This window comes from Psittacula echo (genome assembly GCF_963264785.1).
Source record: "Psittacula echo genome assembly, chromosome: 24".
Taxonomy (NCBI): Eukaryota; Metazoa; Chordata; class Aves; order Psittaciformes; family Psittacidae; genus Psittacula; species Psittacula echo.
In genome coordinates, this window is record NC_137759.1 from 3455931 (window position 1) to 3470983 (window position 15053).

Below are 15053 nucleotides of genomic sequence, written 5' to 3' on the forward strand. Positions count from 1 at the left end.
GGAGCCTGGAGCCATCAATGCCTCCTCACGTCATGATGGTCCCTTGGTGTCCCCATGGCAGGAGCCCCTCAGTGTGCCCCATCCCGCAGCAGCTCCCTCCAGTGTCTCCCAGCTCACAGACCCCTCACGTCAGGGGGGAACCCTCAGTGTCCCCGCGACTGGGACCCCCTCATCATGACCCCCCTCCGTGTCCCCGGGGCAGAGACCCCTCAGAGTCCCTCCAGCAGCAGCAGCAGCCCGAGGCTGAGGTCTCCCCTGCTAAGGGGAGGGCAGCCCGGGGGCCCCGCCGGCCGTGCCGGTGCCGGCCCCGCTCCGCTCCTCCCCGCTCGGGCTGGGACCGCCGTCGCCGCGTCCTTTTATACCGGCTAAATTTAGGCTGCGCCCGAGCCGCTGCCTCCCGCCCGCCCCGTCCGGGACGCGTTTCCTCCGCTCCCTGCAATTGGCTTGAGGGCGCCCGCGCCCGCGTTATAAGGTGGGGAGGGCGGCTCTCCGCGCCGCGCCGCTCGCCGTCCCGCCCGGCCGCACCATGGCGCTCAGCGACACCATCCTGCCCTCCTTCGCCACCTTCGCCAGCCCCTGCCGGGAGAAAGCCCTCCACGAAGTGAGTCCCGGCCCCGTCCCGCCGCCCCGCTCCTCCGCTCCACCGGGTGGGCAGCGGTGCCGCTGCCCCGCTTCTCCCTGATCCCCCCCCCCCCCCCCCCCCCCCCGCCTTCGGACGCCACCTCTAACCCTGTCCCTTTTCTTTCTTCCCCCCAGAGATGGAAGTGCGACCAGGAGGCCAAGACCCCCGCCGGCACCTGGGGCGGCCTCTCCCCTCGCAAAGAGGATGAAGATCTCAACAACGTGCTGGATTTTATCCTTTCCATGGGCAGCGACGGCTACGGCCAGGGAGCGCCCGGTGGGGACTATGCCCCTGCCCAAGGGGACAGCGGCGGCTTTTACCAGACAAACCCGTCCCCGGGATGCTACAGTGCCCTGGAGCAGGGCAGCCCCCCGCCCTACAGCGCCGGCATGGTGCCGGAGATGGTCCACTCCGAGATGGACTCCAGCTACTGCCCTCCTGGCAATGTCCACGGGCGGTTCTTCGTGACCCCCTCCTTCGGGGGCCCGCAGTTCGTTGAGAACATTAAGCCCGAGCCTGACATGGACAATTATGGACCGGTGCTGGGTCTGGTGCCCCAGGCTTGCCCGAAGATCAAGCAGGAGGGCAATGCTACCTGCATGATGGCCTATGAGCAGCCCCGGGTGGCCAGCTCCCCCCAGATGCCTGGGGCAGAGACACCTCCATTGAGCCCCGACGATCTCATGGTCAATGACTGCCACACGCAGATGATGTGCCCCTCGTCCGTGTCCTTCCAGCAAAGCTACCACCCGGCCTCCAGCTTCCACCACCCGCAGACCCATCTCCAGTACCAGAACACCTCCCAGTTTGGCCTTTTTGAGGACAGCCTGCCCTTACAGCCCTCTGCTCCCAGGGGCATGCTCACCCCTCCTTCCTCCCCTCTGGAGCTGCTGGACTCCAAACCCAAAAGGGGACGTCGGTCCTGGCCACGGAAGAGGACGGCTACTCACACGTGCACCTATGCGGGTTGTGGGAAGACCTACACCAAGAGCTCGCACCTGAAGGCGCACCTCAGGACGCACACAGGTAAATACAGCTGGTTCCTTCACTGGGAGATGGGATGTGCTGCTTGCCGGTTGTGATAGAACAGTTGGCAGCCTGAGCTTTAACCCTTGAGGAGTATTCATGGTTGAGCTGTGACAGGTGCTGAGATCTACAACGCCTGGGTGTTTTCCTACGCGTGTATAGGTCAAAGCGCTTCTCAGCTTTGTCAAAGGAGTTTTACTGCAGGTACAGCTTAGTAAAGGAGTTGCTGGAGCAGCTTAAAAGCGCTCGGATCTCGTCGTAGAAGGGCTTGGTAGCAAATAAAGGGACACGCTGAGCTCAGCCGGGACGGCTGCCCCGCGCGCGATGCTGCCCGTGCGTGGGAGTGCCGCGCTGAGTCACGCTCTCTGTGCTCTCTCCCCAGGTGAGAAGCCCTACCACTGCAACTGGGAAGGCTGCGGCTGGAAGTTCGCGCGCTCCGACGAGCTCACCCGTCACTACCGCAAGCACACCGGGCACCGGCCCTTCCAGTGCCACCTCTGCGACAGGGCGTTCTCCAGGTCAGACCACCTGGCTTTGCACATGAAGCGGCACATGTAGCCCTCAGGGACTGCGACCTGCCGGCAGCGGACGTTATTTAACTGCTCAGGTGCAGACGTGTGAGAAGCCTGTAGCTGGTACTACGTAGGGAGGCACCGAGGCGCGAGCGATGGGCGCTGAGGAGGGTTTGACACAAGGAGACTTAGCCGGTCATCTCCTGCAGAGAACTTGCTGTGACTGTTATCAGTGAACCTGCCCGGTGCGCCCGGGAGAACAGGGGTTATTTATGCAGCTTCTGTGAAGGGTGAACTCCAATAAGACTCCGTACAGAAGAAGCTGTAAATACGTTTTCCCCCAGTCCTAAGTGCCCCGTCCTAAGCTTTACGAGACAATGTTTGTATGGAAACTGCCTGAAGTTGACCCTAGAAGAGATTAAATGAATGTTACTGTAGCTAACGATATTGTTTTAGATCTCAGTTGAAGGCATGGCTAAGAGAACACTCCTATTGTTAGACTGTTTGTTTCACAGGTGCAATAATATTCTTGTTTGCCATGATCTACACTAGAAGTACAGGGCTTGATGTCTTGTGGGAAAATAACCTATTTTACTGTAATTTTTTTATATATTGTAAATAATTTTATACAATGAGAAATATTGTATATGTAAATAGAAGACAAATGGGTATTTTGCCTATTTCTGTTTTTATAAAAACGTAATTTTTCAATGTTTGAAAACATTTCATCTTTTTAATAAAATCAGTTTTTTCAGGGCTGTGATTTTTAGTCTCCTTTGGGGTCTCCCTGCTTTCCCAGCAACCACCTGGGTATGCCCTAAATGAGCAGCAACTGCAAGAAGACGCTTACAAATCAAAGCAGAGATTGTTCTAAACTAGATAAGAGAGCACGTACGTGGTTCTTAGTGGTAAACAAGACCCAGCGCAGGGTTCTAGCAACAACCGAAACAGCCAAGTGGGTCTGATTCAGAATACACTTCCTAAAAATGGTTAAGTAAGCAACACTGTAATTTCAGTCTCATTTCTAGTTTATGCTAGACTATTTTAATAGCATCCTTAATGCTTTCCAGATGCAGTTACAGTTTTGCCAGCAGTGTGTGGGTTTTTACTATAAATTTAAACACTGCATTTTTGTAATTATGGAGGCTTATTTTAAGGCATTCTTGTACATAAATTATCCTTGTTCTCAAGAGCTCACTGCAGAATTCCAATAGAACAGTAGTGGAATTCACATGTAAATTCACAACACAGGCTGCAATACCTTCATAACTCACTCCCCCAAACAAATTCCCTGTCACCATTCATATTCCCACCTAAGATTTCTAGAGCTAAGAAAGAGATTCACTGTTTTGGAGGAAAGGAATCCAGATTCCGAAAGCTGATTTCCTATCACATGGATGCTGCAATAAATAGTGGCCACAAGTCAACCTGAGCCCCCAGAAAGCTCTTCCACAGCTGTAAATTAGATCAGAAGTCCAAATAGTGCATCTATGCAATAACTCTGATGAGGACCCTCTGGTTTTACAGCTATGGTTTAGTGCTGAACCTGGATACTTGTGCGGATTCAGCTGAATAGGGGAGCGTTTTCCCTTAACATCTGAGTACCTGCAGCTTGATTTTCATCAAGATTGTGCCATTTTCCTGACTTTAGAAGTTAGAATACACACGAATGAAATCAACAGGAATACATTTAAAGTGACTACAAATATAGCTATTCTTCTCTGAAAGCAAAGTCTGCAGTTGTTCATGTGGAACAGATGTATTTTGGGCTTCTAATCATTGACATGGAAGAATGAGTTCCACATTTCACTTTTATAGCTCTTTCAGAGTGAAATATAAGGGAGATTTAACATTTCTTCATTAAAAACAAAGCTCATTTATTTGCTAGAAAAGAACATAAATTGCACAATCTAATTCCAGAAAGTGAGGATGGCTTAAAGATGTTCTAAACTTAGCACATGCATTGTTGCAACAGCTCTAGGTATTTCCTTCTCTTTCCCCGTAGCTGAAGATCTTCATATTTCAGCATGTCCTTTGGTGTTTATAACTCTAAGAACACGGTTGTCGTAAGTTAAGGCTTACCCTTACCTGCCTTTCTGAAGAGCTGGGAATGGGTTTCAGCATTCCCAGGTTTCAGTGATACAGTGCGATCTGAAACTGTTCCCTCTTTTGAAAGGCAGTGAAAAAGCCAGGGAGGTTGGACACAGCCACCCCTGGGTGCACAGCCCATGTCTGGCTCAGGAAGGACTCCAGACCCAGCTCTCCAGCAGTGGAGGGGAGCAGGGAAGCATCACAACCTGCTCCTCCAGCTCTGCTCAGCCCCAGCCATCACTCTTGCCCCTGCAGAGGCTGCTGGCCCTTGGCTTCGAGCACTTGTGTGTCCTCCCACATCACGAGAGTGGAAGGCAGCTACAGCCAGTGAACCAGCACGAAGCATCGGTGATGCCTGCAGGCAGAGATCAGTGTTACTGCATCCACCAACCCTAAACCCCCCCTTGCGTGGCTCCTTTATAGCACCCACCACAGTGGGTGCTCCTCCTCTGGTACCTTTCCATGGGAACATCCGAGCTTCCCTTTGCTCTAGGGACCGGTCTAGCCAGAAGGGTCCCAACCTCTGCTCCTGTTCACCAGAAGGTCTTCAGATAAGACATTTGTTATCTGCATGAGCCCGTCTTACCAAACAACACTCGGTGATGAACAGTGGAGACAGACGATACACTCTGCCCTGCGGTGTTCGCTATGTCATGATGAGCAGGTTGTGTCCTCTGAGCTTTTAGACTTGTTGTGACTCATCTGAAAATAGGGCAAATCCCCCCCATATAACAATATATGGATATAAAAGCCTTTATATAAATATACCCCCCCCTAAAATATAAGGATATAAAAAACCCCCATATAAAATGTCTAAATATAAAAAATCCATATAAAAATATAGAAATACAGGCCTCTAAAAGTGGGGAGGGACAGGGAGGACAGAACACTCATAAAAGTTCATGACCAACTTGATTTTGATGGTTTAAAGAAGGGCACGTTTGATAATTTCTGTGTGGTCTTTACAGGAAACTGCAGGTTCTTGAATCTTGAGATAATCTTGTAACAGAAAGAGATGCTGATCTCATTCTTCTCACATTCTATTATGAGTAATTGGCAACTCTCTTTTTCTTTTTTTAATTAATTGCTTTAAATTAGTGCATCCAAGGGTGCATGGATGTGATTCCACCAATCTCCCAAACCAGCAGGAAATCACTCCTCTAATCACAGACCCTCAGCTCGTCATCTTTTACCTTCGTTTTGTTGTCATTAACATAAAAGACCCAGAACCCCATCTGCCTCCCAGGGAAGCCCCCAGGGATCTGCACCTAGCCTGGATTTGATTGTGCCACACGAAGGAAAGGGAAAAAACGAAGCTGTACTTGAACCTGATGGGAGGAAACGCAGAGTCCGTTGTAAACAAGATTTTCACACGTATTCTCATAAGATACCACAGTGATGGGCTCACTCGACTTGCAAGATAGATGGCCAGATTAGATCGAGAGCGTTAAGTACTGAACCGAGCAAATCCTGCCCCATGTTCCTAGTGAAAGTTCGAGCCAGTATGTCTCAACTTGAGCTGCCATCCAAAGGGGTTACTGCTGAAAGTCAGCTCATTCCACGCCGGGGTTCAGAGCGCTGGGTTTCACTACACTGAAAACGGTTTTTCTCTCACCTGCTGACTTCAGAGGAGTCAGTTAACTCTGTCCTACATGGGAAGTCATCTGCAGAAAACACCGTAACTCAGAGGCTGCTGCTGCTCAAACAGCACCCAGAGCACAACTGGCTCCTGCCACCCTGCTGCGGTCGCTCGGTCGCCTTCCAGCTCTCAGCAGCACCCTGCAGAGCAGCACAGCACCACGGCAGAGCCTGCGAGGAGCGGGCAGGGCGCTTTCAAATCCCCTTTTCGTAGCCCTAAAGCAGAAGTCTGGACTAGGAACCCTCTGGCTTTGCTGGAAGTTCATTTTAGAGCTGCAGTTTTCCAGATGATCACAGCCGGGGGGGTTGAAGTCTTCATCTTGGCCAAAGCTCCCCTTGAGGAGGGATGGGGGATCTCAGCCTGCGCGAGTTCTTGGTTACTTGCAGCCGCTTTCAAGCCACCTGGAAACATGGAGTGGTTCTAAACGTTGGTCCTCCGTCCACAAGAAGTGCCAAAAAAAGTCTGCCCGTTCTTCAAATTATAGGATTGTGCGGTTCTGTGGTTTTCTGCGCTAGAAGCTCTGTGGTTTCTAAAGCTATTTTGTGCACCTATAACGCAGAGTAGCTGTTAGGCTTTTCTTAAATTGAATTTTCGAAGCCAGAATCCCAAGCTCTAGCGGTTTCTTTCGCTATATTTAAATAAAACAACTACAACAAAGTCATGTAGCCATCGCTATGGTAACCAGCAGTGTTGGGGGAAAACAGAAAGGGGAAAATTCAATCCAAACACCGTGTAATTGAATAGGGAGAAAGCTATCCCCGTTGCTAACATCTGAAATATACCTGGTGGCATCTACAAACCTTACCCATCCCTGCGTGTCCTGGAGGTGGCCACGCTCAGCTGGGTCTGTAACGGGTCCCACCTGCCCAGGGCTCATCCTATGGAGCTCCTGAAACTCGCTGGCACTGCAGTAACCCCTCTTGGCCACGCAGACCCAGGCTTTAGGCACCGCTCCCTTCAGAAATGTGCTTCCCATACATTTGGAGGAGAAGGAATAGGTTTACAAGCCAAATCCAGCAATCTAAAGCATGTAGCCATGCACAGTTCACAGGCCCGGGAGGTAACTGGCTCAACTTATTGTTTCCCAGAGACTCCTTAAAAGCTCCATCCTATTTGATCGCAAACAACCAATTCCCCATCACTTAGGCTGAGATTGGGAATCGCTTCTGCAGTGGGACAATACTCGAAAAGTGTGTGGAGGAGACGGGGATTCATCCTCAACTTGTTAGGCAGAGACTAAGCTTGATTTAATCTTTTGAGGTCTGACTTTTCAGCCACAATTATTTGATCTTACAGTATTTTATGTAGACACAAAAGATGAGTCATACGCAATGCTTAATGTAATGAAGATGAATTAGCTTTTAGTAAAACCACCTTTCCAAGCACAGGGAGAGCAGGAGCAACAAGATTTTCATTTACTCTTTAACCACAGTTAGCATTAGCTGCCTGCTTCTTTACCTGCTTCAATTATAACTCCTTGGAGCAAATCAGAAGTATTCCGCCCTTTGTAGTAAGCATAAATTCAGCAATACAGAAATTGCAGATGAACCTACCTGTTACAGCTTTATAATTAGATACAGGATCCCTTTAAATCACTTTTCCTTTGGCTTCCTGCACTTCTTACAGCTCTGAGCATTCCTGGAGTTCTGAGCTAGCATTATGTTATCAGGAAATATCTGGAATATCACACTGAACAGCCCCTGTGACTTTTAATGCATTAGGTGAGAAGCCATTGAGCCCGAGGCTTAAACAAAACACCAAACAATCCTCAAATCCCAACAACCCCTTTCTTTACACCAGGTTTTGATATATTAATGATTTTATATCACAAGCATTTGCACAACAAAGGATATAGGATGCCTGGGTGCCCTTCCTGCAGGTGAAAGGGATGGGCAGAGAGCACACAGGGCTTTGTTCTTCTGTACAGTTTCCTTCTGAAAAGCTGTGACTGAGAACAACATTTATGGGAGGTTAAACAGCAGAAGTGTGTTTGCAGCTGGCAAAGAGCATCATGAGGCTTCATCAGGAAGGAAGGCGATAGGATTTGCGAGTGCTGCTGTACCAGCACCAATAAACAGCCTTAATTGTGGCCATTACATTAAAAGAAATGCTAACCAGGCAGGAGGTGAGAGATGTGCGGTGACTAAGCTGATGGTCACGCACAGCAGAAGGGAGATTCAGCACTTTTCTCCCTAGTAGTGTCTCCCTAAGAAAACCCTGACTCCAGTTTCAGTGGTAGGGATGGCAGGAAGGGATCTGCGAGCTCAGGCTTGCACAACGCAAGTTGGCTTTGGGTTCTATTTAGGTTGTCAACGTTTGTTTTTGAGGTTTAACAGCTGAGCTTGTAGCTTTGAGTTCCTTCATGTTCAAATTCCCACTTGCAGATGTTTCTTCTTGAGCAGGATGTCTATTCTTTCCTCCCCTTCCCAATGACAAGCCTCTTGGCCTCTACGTACAGAGAGTCCTTTTAGAGTAAGCACGGACAACACAGATTAGCCAAGCATTTGGGACAGTGGAAGGATGAACGCTGTGTATGTTAGACTCCAAAACCTTGAGCGGGAGCAAAGCCTGGATCTGCAGCCCCCATTTTTGCAAGGGAAGGGGAGTGTTACAGGACGAGAGAAGCCGGGGAGGAAGTTGTGCCTGTCCATGCCGCAGCACAGTCAAATCCTGGCTTCAAAACGTCAGCGTGCTAAAAATATTGCTGGAGAGCAATTTCAAGAGAAACCTGCCTTGGCAATGCGTTGTTACCCATGCCAACGTGTGCAGAGGCAGAGTAAATAAACAGATGGGAGAATAATGACTCAAAGTGAATAATGTCCAATGGGATGATAGTGAGGTGTGTTTTTCCAGCGAGCAGCAAGGGTTTGTCTCTGGTGATCTCCCTAACCCCTCCCAGGATAAATCGCCGGGATGTTCAGCATTGCGGCACACGAATTGTTTTGGAAAGGGTGCGGTGTTGGATTTTCTGACTGGTCTGGACAGCCCAAATGCGGCTGGGACGAGGAAGAAGAGGAAGGCCAGAAGGGAAAACAGTGCGCGGAGGCTACTGGCCAGAAGGGAAAGAGATCTTAATGCAGGGAAACAAGCAGTTGGTCACAGCAAGGTTCACCCGTTTGAGACAAAAGCAAAGAAAAGAAAGATTGCCGAAGTCTCAGAGCTCCAAAAAGTAACTTTTCATTTATTATATTAAACAATAACATTTCTCTTATTATATTAAACAATAAACACATGAGATGGGTTAAAACTAAAATACCTTTCAGTTTGTTACAGTATTTGAAAGAGAAATATAGCTACAATAATGTACATATTTGGAGAGATTAGACAAAATTTAGGTCAGCATCGCAGTTTCCACTTTGTTTCCACCTTTTTTAGGTCAGACTAAAGAACATCGTATTACAAGGGACACCAGAAGAGCACTCTCTAATTGCAACAGAAAGAACCATAGTCACTAGGAGTTTTCCTTTTGAAGTTAAACTTAAAGGAGAAGGCAGAAGGTGGAAAAATGAAAGTTCCATTTTATAACAAATTAGCCTTTATTTATAAAACTTTCAAGTAAAAAGAACAGTATATCAACTGATAAAACAGGTGTGTCAATGAAGAATAGTTAACATATTGCCTCTAAAAATAAACCTTCTATGATTCCACCATACTCCAAGCAAAATTCCTTTCCTAAGATGATTGTTGTGAAGGCTAAGGAGATGCAACAGCTGACAAACAAGAGAAACTTTGCTGCTCCATCAGTGTGGAAAGGTATTTGAATTAGGTCATTATTAGCTCAGATCAATTCACTTTAACAGAGTTCCAACTCCAAACGAGGATTAAACAGAAATGAAATTCCTGAGAGGGAGGAATAAAATGCAGGAGGAGGGAGAAATCAAACTCTTATGTGAGGGAAAGCAACAATCCTACTTGGACCAAAATCCCTTGGGCCTTGGCTCTACAGAATAAATACTCTTCTCAATGGAGAAACACTAAAGAAGAAATAGCAACCCAAAAAGGATTATAAGACGAATCAAGAAAAGTGCATTATCTTTGAGCATTAAGATGACAACAGGATTTCTGCAAAATTCCTGACAACAGATTTCACAGGCAGCAATTATAAAAGGACAAGGTTATGCAGGAGGACACAGCTTGGAATTTCCTACGCTTGGAAAGCGCAGCACACGAAAAACTAAACAGAGTAAGGACTGATGATCCGCATAGGGCAGAGATTTCATAAGGAAAAACTTGCCAATATGAAAATATTTCATAGAGCATTACTGTTGAAGCACTGCTTTATGAGCATCTGCTTTTATTGCCAAATGACTGGTCTGTTTTACAACAAGCCTATCTGAATATAACGTAGGGAAACCACTCGAGGCCAATGTGAACATCCTGGTCTATAAAGGCTAATGTGGGTAATTCAATACCTGCGTCCTACACTCAAGGTTTGCATGCGGAGGTTCAACGTGAATCATTGTCTGTCTTTCCTGTTTTAACTGTTGTGCCTCGGCGCTGGGCGCAATTCATGGTTTTCCATGAGTCATTCCAGCAGTGACGATACTCCGTATAAAACACACATGTGCCACCATAAAAGCCTACTAAACTCATAGTGATTGCTCAATGTACCACAGAGTCTAATAACTTATTCGAGCAGAATCACCTCCATTCTCTCCTCAAAGCCAAGAATGCAACGGATAGTTGTTCCTCCTGAAGGAAAAGCTTAGGTGGAACAGGAGGAAAACCAGAGCTTAAATCCAGATGACAATTACATGCAACCTGTATAACTAGAATGAAGCAAGGAAAACATGTTTTCCACCTCAGTGTGTGACTGTTTGGGGTGTATGTGAGTATGGGAATAGCTCCTTCAAAATGGGGTTTTAAGAAAAGGGGGAAAAGAGAGAGAAAAGTGAAACCAAAAGCAAATGTGGGAGAAAAACCATTGCCTCAGCCTAGGGAAAAAAGCAAAGCTGACATGACCATCCCATGCAAGAAGATCAGAAAGGGAGCCTTTTCAAAGAGACACTTTAAAATCTCAAAACAATGGGAAATCACATCCAGTGCAGATGACACTGACCTGCTGCCAGGTTTCTCTCTACACTTGGCACAGGTCCTGAACACGGTTTCTCATGCCAGTGAAAGTAATCACGAAACAAACTCATCAGAAAGTAGTCATTTTGCCTTCTTTCTTTCTTTCACCAGAACTCTGAAATTCTAAGAGCCACGATCTAATCTGCCTTCCTGTAAAAATTCCATTTCTGTATCCACCTCTGCTTAGAGAACACGTACATACACACAAGCTTTAATATATAGAATATATATGCATATTCTACATATTCATTGTATATACACATCTTATGTACAGCACAAGTAACTCTATACTAGACATAGTATGTGGACGTATATAGTATATACACCCGCTATTATTATATTATACAATACACTATATATATATGTACACACAAACACAAATAATACGGATCTCAATGTACACTGTATATGCATTGTGTATACTCACATTTTCTATATCTTGCATTGTACATATTTTCTCTGCCCAAATGGCAACAGGCCTATTTGTGCTTTAAATTTCACTGTTCTGGAGGAAGATGATGATCAATGTCTTGCGTAAAGTTTTGCCTTAGAAGACCAAGTGCAGGTATTATACAAAACACTGAGTTACAAGCATAAGGGAAGAACGTGGGTAATGCTCCTTTTTGCATGGAAAACTGCATTAAATAGAATGGGGAGAAGTCACAGCTAAGTTGTCTTCTACTGCAGCGTCTAAAATTTGGAATCAAGAGTGTTTCAGCAAACCTAAGGTTACTAAATCTAACACACTGTGTACAGAGAACACGTTCTGTCCTTGTTCATTTGCTTGATCTTCTATTACTGTCCAAGCAAACATGAAGAATGAGTCAATAAGGAAATAGGAAAATGAGTAATTAGTTCTAACACTATATGGAATGCTAGGTTAATTCACATTTCTGGCTTCCCGCTGAACAGCTTGAAAACACTGACTCACTGCCTTAGAAGCATTATAAATTACAGTATTTCAGAGCACTGACAAAGTAGCAGAAAGTCTTGTTATGGTACATAACTCAGAAGATGAATCAAGCTATTGAGCTCATCCACCCTGTCCCACTGGAGTGACCTCATCCAAGCAGTAGTCCAAAAGTGATTTTCCTTTCTAAAAAGGCACTACATGTGAATGGGGGTTTATTGTAGCAGAAGAGACACCACAAAGACTTAGGCCCAAATGAAAAGGAAAAGGAGAATCTTACACACAGATACAATCTGATTAACTTCACTGAGAAGCCTGCAGCCATTCCATGTGGAAAATTGCTCATTCATAGCAATCATTTATCTCATGTTAACTACAGACAGGCCCAAGTTTGCTCTGAGGGACTTCAAGTCCTGTACACCAACAGAAAAGAGAAGTTGTTGACATGTTAGTATGTCTGATCATCTAATCTAACACAGTTTGGAGAAACATTACAATGGGAAGAGATTTCAAATCAGGTTCTGTGAAATCAGAAATACCTTCTACTGCATTCCACAGAGGTCATTAACAAGACAGAATTCAATATCTTTATGTGGTTGGGTTTAATACTAGAATGCATCTTCTCCCATTCTGAGGGGAACTAATGATTCACATTATTTGTAATATCATTGCACACAGAGTAAACAGGGAATCGTGACTCCTAAAACTGCATTTTGAGATACAAGAGTTCAGTTTTGACAGGTATATTGCTGCTACATGAATGGACAGATGTGCATATGTGTGTATGCACACACGCACTCACCCATACACCTACTCACTAATACCTGGGATGACAAATGCCACATCTTAGCTGCATTTCAGAGCTGAAAACTACTAAGAAGATTAAAGCGAACCTAATCAGATTCTTATCTCTAAGGAAAGCATCCAAAATAAGGCCATTACAACAGAATGGGGAAAGACTGTTTTCATTCAGTGAACAGGCACTATCATTGTAGTATGAAAAATGAAAGGAAGCAAGGACATAAGAATAGAAATGCATTCAAGATGATGAAGGAATACCACATTTTCATTTTTAAGGGCTGCATCAATAAAACCACAGAATGTTAAGCTTTGGATTCCTACAGAGCCAAGGATAGGAAAGACTTGCCTACTCTATTTAAACATAAGAGTCCAAGGCAAAGACAACTGAAGTTTTCGAGTTCCTGCCATCAGAAAAGGCATTTTTAGTGAGTAAATAATTCACAGACTTATCTTAAGGACATGACACGTAAAACACATTCTGTGTTATCCTTACCAGGTGGAAGTACTAAGTTCTACAGGTACATATAAAATCTGTTCCAACTTGAGCTTACTTCTGCAAGCTGTGTTTTAAAGCCAATCCAGTCCACCAGTACTTCTGTAACTTAGGTATGAACATGTATTTGGCAAATAAAATCTGTTTCAACTTGGCCTTATTTCAGCTAAATGATGTTTGATCTGTAACCCCATACTATAAGATAGGTGGAAATAAGCAGAGGTAGGAACTGTCTCACACACTCAGGTACCACAAATCATACAGTCTATGTTCTGACAGTTGGAGCAAAGGAGAGTAAAACGAGTTGCAGGAGCGAACACTGCTCAGACTTGGTAAGTTTTCCATTGCTTGGGTTTAAATGAAAGCAGCCCTCAAACTTGTATCACAATCTCACTTGCTTATGAGATAAAGCAAGATTTTACCTAATGATTTAATTGCCAAATTCTCTGTCCAATTTACAACTGCATGAACTCCCTCTCTTACAACATCACACACAATTATTACAACTTAATGCAAACTAATGTTTAAATTAGAAGAACTTCTCATTGATAGAGATTCATACCATTTTACACAGTTCACTATGTCTGTATCCACCAGATATAAATGGCCAGGTTCTTTTGTAAAAGCCACATCTCCTGGATAAAAAGGGACCATCTAACAATGAATTGATGCTGAAGACTTTGACATAGATGATGCAGATGACGTACTGATTAACCTACCAGGAACTGTTAAATAAATGTAACAAGTGAAAGTTAGCTCTATAAATATTATCATTTTATGACATTTTCTTTGAAATTCACACTGCAGCCTCAAAGCCCCAGTGGAATTCAGGTACTAAAAAGCCAGATTCACAAGCTGCAGGTCACTATATGCAACATCGTCTTCCAGATGAGGAAACTTTGCTTTCAGTATCTTAGGATCATACATGACATTTCTTACAAGCAGTAAGTTTTATCTAGAACATATAATACAGCTTATACAGTGTTTCCTGCATATTATGCACTTGAAAAGCCACACAGAGCCCAGTTTGACATAACCAGCCAGTCCTGCTTAGAGTTGAAGGTGACTAGAATTATTTTTACAACATAAACCAAGAATTTAGTATTTTTATAAAAGCCACGTTTAAAGGTTTCACTTGGACAGGGTGGAGCCAAAGAACCGCTACTTAAGAGTTTGGCATATCAGCCTTACTGAGTGCAATAGCCAACTCAAGGTCTTCTTGTTCTTGTCTCCGCAATCGAGCTAGTCTTTCTTGCTCTGCTTTTTCACTCTCACGCTTTGCCCACGCCAGCTGCTGTTCTTCATTTCCAAACTAAAAAATGAAAATGGGAAACGAATTAATGAAGTTACCGAAAAGCTAGAAGAAATTACGTGAAAAATACAATGAATCAGACTTATTAAATAGATGAATCAAGTATACCAAGCTGTCTTAGGGTCGCTCTTCTGAATTAAGATAAAAATCCACTCACTGATTTCCTCATTTCATCCTTTAATTTATTTCCTTAATTTCTTCCTCCTCCCACCAGGAAACTAACCCATCTGGGCTGCACGTCCCTGCATCCATGTCTCAGCTGTGTAGGAAAATGGCCAGGGGACTGGAGCCAAACAAAACCCCCACAAACACAAAAAAAGCAAGTTAGTGGTTTGGGAGCAGAGCAACCTATATTAATTTTGAAGAACAGTAAATAGCTGGTAAAACCAAGAGTTATTTACTCTTGTGCAACCCCTCTGCAGAGAGTTTGCTTGTAGTATTTCCTCTAAGGGTGACGGGTTTTAATAATGACTCTGGAGACTGCTGATTTGTGGGAAGTTTCATCACCAACTCAATAGTTACAACAAGTGCTTCTCTTACTGGACATAAAATCCATGCAGGGCTTTTTCCAGCA

At 45.1% G+C, this 15053-nt stretch overlaps 2 protein-coding genes across 8 annotated transcripts in view; one reads left to right on the top strand and one right to left on the bottom strand.

Annotated features, from left to right (window-relative positions):
- The first annotated feature begins 504 nt into the window (after nucleotides 1-504).
- Nucleotides 505-2918, top strand: KLF2 (KLF transcription factor 2). Its single transcript, XM_080634297.1, has 3 exons — nucleotides 505-601; nucleotides 757-1648; nucleotides 2031-2918. Exons 1-3 carry the CDS (start codon nucleotides 527-529, stop codon nucleotides 2204-2206), a joined length of 1143 nt encoding a protein of 380 aa, XP_080490423.1. The 5' UTR covers nucleotides 505-526; the 3' UTR covers nucleotides 2207-2918.
- A 6213-nt stretch (nucleotides 2919-9131) lies between these two features.
- EPS15L1 (epidermal growth factor receptor pathway substrate 15 like 1) overlaps nucleotides 9132-15053 on the bottom strand; it is a 43633-nt gene continuing 37711 nt past the window's right edge. For all 7 annotated transcript variants that reach the window (XM_080634047.1, XM_080634045.1, XM_080634044.1 and 4 more), the window contains one exon: nucleotides 9132-14479. In XM_080634047.1, coding sequence (XP_080490173.1) covers nucleotides 14333-14479 — 147 coding nt within the window. In that variant the 3' untranslated portion in view covers nucleotides 9132-14332. The remainder of the gene's footprint in view (nucleotides 14480-15053) is intronic.